General features: G+C 41.3%; 1 protein-coding gene across 2 annotated transcripts; it reads right to left on the bottom strand.

The window, feature by feature from the left end:
• Positions 1–614: 614 nt before the first annotated feature.
• LOC136772042 (T-lymphocyte activation antigen CD80) lies at positions 615–7,681 on the bottom strand. 2 transcript variants are annotated; one of them, XM_066724727.1, is made up of 5 exons: positions 7,508–7,681; positions 5,682–5,761; positions 3,029–3,355; positions 1,376–1,678; positions 615–894 (listed from the first exon to the last, which is right to left on the bottom strand). In XM_066724727.1, exons 2-5 carry the CDS (start codon positions 5,740–5,742, stop codon positions 695–697), a joined length of 891 nt encoding a protein of 296 aa, XP_066580824.1. In that variant the 5' UTR covers positions 5,743–5,761; positions 7,508–7,681; the 3' UTR covers positions 615–694. The 2 variants fall into 2 exon arrangements, with proteins under 2 accessions (XP_066580824.1, XP_066580822.1); XM_066724725.1 differs by lacking the exon at positions 7,508–7,681 and having other exon boundaries at positions 5,682–6,028.
• Positions 7,682–9,780: the final 2,099 nt, after the last annotated feature.

Genomic DNA, 9,780 nt, shown 5'->3' with positions numbered 1-9,780 from the left:
GGACTTTTGAACTGTTTTGGAATACCTGGTCTGTAGTATTCTCTATTGTAGTATTTTCTATTGGAGTTTAAGTAAATGTTCTTACTACACTATTAATGTGTATGTGTCCTCTATACCTATATTCTGAGGCTCTCAATAGATTCAGTGGCTACATTTAAAATCAAAACATATTGATAATTTAATAATTGTTGACAAAGTGCTAAAATGTTTGTTTTCGACTTCCAAATAGGTGCACAATAATTGATAAATAAATAATTGATAGCTAAATGATTGTACCCTAATTGAAGTAGCTGTTTACTAGGATCATGATTCTGCATACCATTGTATGAATGACTGCCTGACACATAATTTATTATCATATTTATGATTAACAATCAAATGATTAATTACTTAGAAACTAGTTGCTATGAAGAAAGGTGCCATCAGTTGTTTGGCAGAGAAAAGCTGTTGCTATCAAACATTGTCTACTTAATCAACTGAGTCAGTTTACTGGTGATAGATTAAACAGGCCGATAGATGAAAGGTTTGCGAAGTGATTTCATGCTGCCTTGTAAAAGTATTTTTAGTATTTTTAAAATACATAAATACAGTAGATTATTTTGATACATGGCATGGCTGCTGTATTTTGTAGTTTATTTTGATACACTTAAAGTGAAGGTATTTGGTATCTTATTTAAAAATACATATTAATGTATTAATGGAGGCTGTTGGCCTCTGTGTATTGCGCTTCTTTTGTCTCATTGCCAGGATAACGTCTCAAGCCCAGTGTCTTCAAAACAGTTTTCCTCTTCAGACACATGATCAGTGTAGTCACAGTGCAGACAGCAGTCACAGCTAGAATCACACCAAGAGTCACAGCTGCAGCTGCAGGAGACGATGCAGAGGGACTGGGGTCTGCAGGGAAACAGAGCAGCATTGTGGTCACATTGACAACAGCAGTCTTCTGAGTGAGCCGGACTGACGCCTCTCAGACAGCCTGGTGTGCGACAAGAGACCCTCTCAGCCACAAACACACTCATGTGCATCAGCCTGTGTCTGTCTGTCTAGATGTGTCTGTGATTGTATGTTGTTTGTGCGGAAGTAAAACTGAGAAGGTCTGTATGCTGGGGCCTAATCATCCATACATCATGACATGACAATCAACAGCACCAAATATACTGCACTCTTACTACAGCCCCCCTATTTTAACAGCACTATTATACTGCACTGTTACTACAGCCCCATATTGTAACAACACTATTCTACTGCACTGTTACTACAGCCCCCTACTGCAACAGCAATATTTTACTGTATATTTTGACAACAAATAGTACATCTGAAGATAGGCACTTCTAGGAACAGGATGTATAAAATGCAGTCTAAACTCTCAGCTCACCTTCCTCAGACACAGACACAGAGACGGTGCTGATGGCCCGTTTGGTCCTGTTGTCCCTCACTGTGTACTGGCCCTGGTCAGCTGCTGTCAGGCTGCGCACTATGAGACTCTCACCCCACACTGAAACTCTCAGCTCATCCCCAGGACCGGGCTCATCTGGACCTGCCACTAGCTTTGCCATCCTGGGCTCTGGGCTCTGTGGGAACAGCACAGTGCCTCCAAACAGCAGCTCCACTGGCTCCCGGGTGTAGAGGGGCAGAGAGAGGTCCCCGCCAGCCGGCACACTGACGCTCTCAATGCGGCCTGAGGGGGACGGGACAGACAGTGATGTCACCATGGGACACATCCGCTTCATTACAGTGAACTGACTGCGCTGCTCTGAGTGGAACTGACCCTGGAATAGCATTTGGATTTATAGACATACAGGCTGTGATTGAAACACAAGACAGGGAGAGACAGAATAAAGACAGCAATAATGAAGGCCACAGGAGAAATGTGGAGAGGCGGGTGGGTGTGCTGGAGAGTCATGTTTGAGAGACAACAACCTGAGCGAGATGTGAAACTGAAACGGGCACAGCTGGAGTGACAGCAGCAACTGGAAACTACAGAAAATCTCTATCCTGGCCATACAGATGTGCTGCTAAGCTCTGCAGTAATAATTCAACTGTTGTTCAGCCCCTTTGCAGTGCTTCACGCACTCCTATGCCCCTGGACCACACAGACATACTAAGTAATTTACTGTAGACTCTCAGTAACATTTTTTACATTCCCAGTCCAGTGAGGTACAGTATAGGCAACCCCCGCACTTATGACCTAAGTGGATCCTGGAGAGCCGTCGTGAGTCGAACCTTTATTTCCAAGAGGCACAGTGTTATCAAAATACCCTAAAAGTTCCATTATTGACTACAGAAAACTACATCAATCCTTAATGTACCTTTACAAATATTATTAACTAAAACAAAGCATTATATATCTCTATTATATATCTCTATGGTTATTGAGAAAAGCAGGCTCTGCACCACTCCCTTGTTTCAGACATGGTAAACAGCAACAATAGTTAAAAAAATACAGTGGCTTTCAAAAGAACCAATCAGGGGTCGGATATAAGAACATTTCCAAGGCACTGAATATGCCCCGGAGCACAGTAAAGTCCATTATTAAGACATGGAGAGAATATGGCTGTGACTTGTGAATCTGCCCAGATCAGGCTGTCCTCATAAATTGAGGATCTGGGCAAGAAGTGCACTAGTCAGGGAGGCCACCAAGAGGCCTATGGCAACTCTAAAGAGTTACAGTCCTCCACAGCTGAGCTGGGAGGCTTTGTGCTACTGCAACAATGGCCCGGGTGCTTCACAACAGTAGCCTTTATGGGAGAGGGGAAAAACAAAAGCCATTGATGAAAAAAAATTGTCTCTTTGATTTAATCAAATCTTAGCTAAAGTTGTTCACCAAAGGTCCCAAACCAACTAGCAAAGAATAATGGGCACAAATTGCTGTGTCTAGATGTGCAAAGCTGGTAGAGACTTATCCAAATGTGCCTCTACCAAATACTGACTGAAGTGGGTGATGACTTTTGCATTCAATTATTTTCTGTTTTGTATTTGTAATTAATTTAGAACAATTATACGGATGGAAAGCAGGTCGTGTCCTTACTTGTCACAGTGAGTTTGACGTTTCCCAGAAACTCCATGATGTCTCTGCCTCTGTAATAGCAGTCGTACAGGCCTTCGTCAGAGAGCAGGGTGCTTTTAATGGTCAGAGAGAAGTCCCCCTGTCTGATCTTCTCTCTGGAGACCTCAGCTCTGTCCTCGAAGCCTTGGCCAGGATAGGCTCTACCATAGATTGAATCCAGGACCGGTCTGGAGGTTTTCCACTTGATGTGCATTTTCTCCTCAGGGATCCCAGCAGCTGCAGCTCCATCACAGGGCAGAGACACAGAGTCTCCCACTGATACAGACAGTTGGACAGGAGAGGAGGACACTGGGAGAGAGAGAGAGAAAGGGAGAGAGTAATTATCTTGTTTCCAAGACACTGCAGCCCAACGCTGGCACTGTGTCACAAACACGACTGCTTGTTTCATCCAAACCTGCTTTTGTCCAAATATCTGATCAGTATTGCCACGGATGGAGCTTCAGATTTCACTGGGAAAGTGAGCAGACTTGTACCCAGGCTGAAACAGTCAGCACGCTGCCTAGCAAATCACCTCAGGGGCGGGATGTATTAACGAGATCCGATCGTTGTTGTATTGTGTTGTACTCAAAAATCCGACTTTTTACAATACAGGAACTCTGTATACTTCATCCAGTTCACCGCGTCAAATATGCAGACCGCAGGTATTTAAAGACAGGCAGAAGACTTTACAGGTTTTTCGGGAGGAAGACGTATGAAAGCGCTATAGAGTAGCAGCATGAAGCTTATTTACCCTCATAGACATAACTGATCCTGTTTTAGGACCTACATCGAAGCGCAGTCGTGAGTTTCCAAAACGTCTGAAGATGCGTTTAACGTTTTGCAACCTTTAGATTTCAGCAAATAGGTAACATTATGTACTTTGTGAGGTTTTAACGGATCCAAAGTGCCTGTCCATGACGGGCAACTTTTCGGATGACAGACTACAAATGATCGTGCCGGATCCAGTGGCAACGATAAGCACAGACATTAACATGCATTGGAAACGTAGTGAACTACTAAACTAATTGCATTAATAAACTCATCAGCAATAGCACAGTATAGGTTTCTGAAAGGTTTCTGATTGGCATCGAGTCATTAGACGGTAGATGCTCGAAGAGCCGCACAGAGACGGACGAGCCGGTTCAGTCCAGAGGAAACTGCTGAGTCACCGACTTCGCCGAACCGCCCGATTGTTTGCCCTGTCCTGCCGGTATCTGACCCACACTTGACTGACCACCAGGAGCGCACCTTGGGGACATTGAAAGATCAATTGGCAAAGCGCTAAATGGGTTATTGAACTGACAACCTAATTCAATACTTCATTAATTGACAAATACATGTATAAATAATAAAGACACATTAATGTCCACCCTTCCAGTGCTGAAAGCTACACAGGCTGGTGGTGTGCGCTATGCAGGGTGATCAGTGCCAAAATTAAGATGATCGTGATTATGAACATGATTATGAAGATGATTATGAAGACGAACGTGAAGAGGATTATGAAGATGAACATGATTATGAGCACTGGATAGGACAATACGCGCACTGGTCCCGCCCACCAGCTCTGATTGACAGTGCAATGTTTTGTCACATCGAAAAAAAAAGAAATACAAGAGACGCTACGAAAGGTAGAAGCGCATTGAGAAATGTAAATACAAATATATATGTATATATATATATATATATATATATATATATATATATATATATATATATATATATATATATATATATGTTGAAACTAATACACAATAAATAAATAAATAGATGAATAAATAGATGAATAAATAAATAGAAAGCCCTAAATGTCCATGTATTTGTATAATCGTGCATTTATGTTCTCTGTGTATGTATTTAAAATGTAAGCTTGGATAGTCCTCCAGTCCTCCAGTCTCACAGTCGTGCGCTTTAACCAGTACTGGAGCCTCGCTATGGCGCTGCGGTGAATGTGCATTGTGACGTGGAGAGCGGGTTCGAGTATGAATACAGTCTTGCTATGTCTTTATGTGTGTGTACTATAGCTCCACAACACATTGTATAAAGCCTAGTCAAATCTAGGACTTAATCTAACACGTCCCTTTATCTATAGATACCGTGTGAGCGAGTAGACGTGTCTGTAAATTTCCCGAATAAAAACAAACTAAACACGATATGGAAACTATTGAGTTTTAACTTCATTGAACCACGTGTCCGCCATCGCTCTGCGTCTGACTGCCGACCACTGTCTATGCGCACAGTCTGCATCTTCATCTTCATCACTGCGATTTTCTGTCCAAATTATGATGTATGGATGATGTTGTTTAGGTATATTTATCTATGTATGTATTCATCTATTTATTTGTTTATTTATTTAACATGTATTTATACATGCATTCGTTTCAACATGTATATATTTATTTCCCGTTTGTCTCAATGCGCTTCTACATTTCGTAGCGTCTCTTGTGTTTCTTTTTTTTTTCCGATGTGACAAAACATTGCACTGTCAATCAGAGCTGGTGGGCGGGACCAGTGCGCGTATTGTCCTATCCAGAGCTCATAATCCTCTTCATGTTCGTCTTCATAATCATCTTCATGTTCATAATCACGTTCATGCTAATGTTGGCCCCGGTCGCCCTCCACAGTGCGCTGTACTCACCCTGCAGCTCCCGTGTGAACAGCAGCAGCGCGGCGAGGCAGAGCGGCGGTCGAGGCCACATGGCAGGCGGCGCACACGGCCTGCGGGAACGAAAGCACCGATAGGGAACCTGCTGTTTCTAGCACTTCAGCACCGGTTTCAGATTCACTTTTAGTAGACTTCGCGTCAACATGAATGTGAAAATGGTTTTACCCAAAGATTGCAGGAAAAAACATATTTACGAAACATCTTGTATTACTGCTTGTTTTCCTCCTTGCTCCGTGCGGGTCCTCGGGTTCGGGTGGACCCGTGAAGACCTCTACTCCAGGGTACTGTATACTACTGTCCATGATCACTGCCACTGCAGTGCTGCATGTCACTAAACTGTGAGAGTCTCGTAGCTGCGTGTGTTTCCACGGAGAGACTTGTAATAAAACCTTTACATGGTGGTCATTCCTACAAACTATAGCAGTGATTTCATTGGCATCCAAATTCAGAGGTGTAAAAAGTACAAATATTCTTTCAAAAACTTACTCCAGTAAAAGTAAAAAGTCTCCCATTCAAACAGTACTTGAGTAAAGTAAAAAAAAAAAAAAGTAGCTACTTTCAAGAGTTCTCAAGTACCAAAAATAAAAGTAAATTGTGATTTATTAATAAAGTGAAAGTGCATGTGTTTGTGTGTTAGACTTATGAAGGGGGTACGCAAGAGATTCATTAGATGTTTTAATCAATTTTATTTTCCATAAATTATCAAGGCGTTTCTATGGTTCCTCAATTTTATCTTGAAGAAAACGACGTCACAGTTTTCTTTGTATGTTAAATTCCTGGGACAAGGCACTTGACAACGCAACCAGACAAGTATTCTAAAAGGCCTAACGCTGACAAAAGCTTGATGTGCTTTACACATGACCATTACTTTTCTAACTGTGTATGTTTACATTTGGAAACTTCCTAATGCCATCAATAAAGTATGGAAACATTTAAGTAACATTAACAATTGATTATGACGTTTAGCGCTGCATATATGTGAATATCACTTCATGTGGAAAGAGTTTAACATGGTTTACTGTACTTTAAACGTAACCATTTATGACCAAGCTTTATTTATGACAAGACAGGCACCACCAAGACTGGTACACAAAAGACTGGATGTATACAATTATTCAAAAAAACATAATTTTCATGTAAAGTCGAAATGCACTTAATGTTGAATGCGCTTAATGTCGAATGCGCTAAATGTTGAAAGGGCTTAACATGTCTTGCTGTACTTAAAACGTAACCATTTGTGCCCAAATTGTATAAATGACTAGATTGGCACTTAATATTTTCAGTCGGGACAGCTCATTCCAGACGGTAGCCCATTGTTTTCAGACACCGGGGAGGGAAGATCATTTTGTCAGGACACTGGCCCGGCCCTTGTCCGACAGCTGATCACAATCTCGGCCAGAGTCCCACTGGAGCCCGTTACACAGCCTATATTACTGTTGCAGCCATTAATTCAGTTTTGTTTTTAATGTAAAAGTAGTTATTTATTTTCATTTCTTTATTAAGTTAATTTAGAAAAATGTGTGGAGAATTTTTTGATTGTTAAATTAAAGTTTTTGTTTTTTAAAGTGACGACCAAGCGGCCGACAGTGAGTTGATCACGTTTGATCAATTTAGCCTCTCAAATCAACACTTGACTTGCCTACCATAAAATCCATAGATTTAAAACACTTCAAGCATCTCACACAATGTTAGTTTAAATGTTCATTATCAGCACCACAGTAAAAAGGCATTTTGACGAGCTGACCTGGCTGCTCTGCTGCTCGATCTGAACACTTAATAAAACACGCAGGTTATCTGACCTCAAACATCAATCGTCACACAGAACAAGGCCATTCTGATGGGCAAGAGTTTCCAACAGTTAGACTAATGAAGTGAAGTCCAATCAAACGAAACAAGACAGCCTCCTGGTCTTAAGAGCAGTCTCGTACAGAGCCTGGCGCACAACAAGCCCGGCGTCCACAGTGGTTTCAGTCAGTCCTGCTTCTTCTGTATCTGCCAGCTGCGCGGAAGACGCGAACTCCGGGCGAGCCGGTCTGCGCAGGCGCGGTAGCTCTCGTGTTGTGCATGAGCAGACTGTGTCATGCGTGTCAGTGTGATGGGTTATACATCGTCTTTCTGCCTTTGTTTTACCATCATCAACTTCTCATAGTTTCTTTTAATTAATTAATGTCTAAAATATAAAAAGAAGGAGGAGCCTAAAACAGGACGATGCCCTCCCCGCGTGTGAACTATGACGTGAAAATTGGCCTGAAGCCCCCCGGCCCGAGGGGCGTCAATAAGTCGGGGCTCGAGGTGAAACGCAGGGCTCTAACTCACACATACCAGTCCTATACAAAATAACAGCCGTTTAACTGAAGACAATCAATTTCCAATTCACGTTAAGCTAAATACGCAGTATGAATTGCGCAGGACCTCGGGACCTCTCGCAAAATCTGGTTTACTGTTCAAACATATCAGCAGTTCATACCCAAGCTTTATATTTTATATAACTTCCCAATACCATTCACATCACCTGTGATGTTCTTTTTCTGACATCTGCAATATCAAAATTTGGTCAAACATTGATGAAAGGGCTACGAGTAACATTGCTTAACCTGTCTCAGTTCATAAGCTACATGAAAGTGTCTTTGTGACATAAACTTTGTGTTTCTTCAATAAAAGTGTTGATTTTGTTACCTGTGGTTCTATCTTTGAGCCTCCATTCCCGGCCACCCCATCACTCACACTTTTGTGGGGCTTCTTCTATTAATTCAGCATTGAATACTTTTTCAACAGTAGTTGGTACATCTGTTAACCTTGTATTTATTATGGTGGTGAACTCATTGTTAGAAGTCACTACTGTATTACCACACTTGACACACACAATATACCAAAAGGAAAAGTGGCATTATGAAATAAAAGTGCCTTGAACTAAATAAATGTAGCATTATGAAAAACATAATTAAAAAAACAACTATTTATTTATATATTGACTCATATATTTATATATTTAGTCTCATTTATTTATTTCAGGATTTATTTCATAGTCGTATTTATGTATTTATTTATTTAATATTGACTCAAATGGCATTGCATACTGAACAGCCTCAGCGGTATTGCCCTTCTCTACTGGAATAGTACTTGTTTATTTGTGTGTTTCTCCTTGATAGTTTGTGCCATATGCATTTATCGTATATCAAATGAAACAACAAGTTGTGACCTTTCGTATTATAAGGGCTAATCGGCTGACAAAGCAATATCATAAATGACGGCTTGCCATACTCATGTAGGAAAAGTGGAGAAACGTGTCCCGTGTGGACTGTAACCAGTAGATGCCAGGTATGCAGCCTATATAGCAAAACATGTACTGCCTGCAGGCTGGTACCAGTCCTGAGCGCCGCGCAAAAGAGCCGATTCCATGCGGACACCAAAACGATGCGTCCGCGAACTGCACGTCATCACTCAGCTCTGAGAAATCAGCAGAGACGCCGCCGAGATCAAGAGGGGTATCTTAGGATGGAGGGAAATCGCTACTGTAACTACTGCCCTAGTTTGCGGAGGCGAACATCAATGTATTCAACAGAATGAAAGATTGAACAGCATTGTCAACACCATAGATATACAATTCTAGATTAGACCCTTTAGCATTGTCTGCGTTTAACAAATTTAACAAAATCTATGATGTATAAGAAAGTTCAATCCAAATTATTGGCAATTCCTTATTCATAAAAAACGATAAAATAGTAATAAAAATAACAAAATAAATAATGAGAAACAATTACATTGAATACTGTGGGGTTTGTGTTTTCAGACAGAACTCTGACTTCTGATTACACACAAAACAGGCACATAAGGAACCTTTAACCAGAGTGAAGAGGACAGAGACCGAAGTAATACTAAAAGTGTACTACTGTGGCGAAGGACAACAATTGTGTTAAACCTCTTGGGTAGTTTACGCTGTAATTGTTCATGTTTAAATGAACTGTGTTTTTTGTCATGGGCAATGCGTCTGCCACATTTGCTTTCTGTTCTGTGAAGACACGTGACTTCTTAGAAGCCCGAGTTCCAGCACCACGTGATTTCCGGCAGACTC

The sequence above is a fragment of the Amia ocellicauda genome, chromosome 15 (assembly GCF_036373705.1).
Source record: "Amia ocellicauda isolate fAmiCal2 chromosome 15, fAmiCal2.hap1, whole genome shotgun sequence".
Taxonomy (NCBI): domain Eukaryota; kingdom Metazoa; phylum Chordata; class Actinopteri; order Amiiformes; family Amiidae; genus Amia; species Amia ocellicauda.
The sequence above is the reverse complement of the archived record's forward strand: the minus strand, read 5'-3'. Positions and strand labels throughout refer to the sequence as shown.

Excerpts from the sequence above, each read along its gene's own strand:
- LOC136772042 (XM_066724727.1), bottom strand. The coding sequence starts at position 5,742 with ATGTGGCCTCGACCGCCGCTCTGCCTCGCCGCGCTGCTGCTGTTCACA. Across the intron at positions 1,679-3,028 it reads CGTCAAACTCACTGTGACAA|GCCGCATTGAGAGCGTCAGT; the intron begins GTAAGGACACGA and ends CGTCCCCCTCAG. Across the intron at positions 895-1,375 it reads TGTGTCTGTGTCTGAGGAAG|ACCCCAGTCCCTCTGCATCG; the intron begins GTGAGCTGAGAG and ends GTTTCCCTGCAG.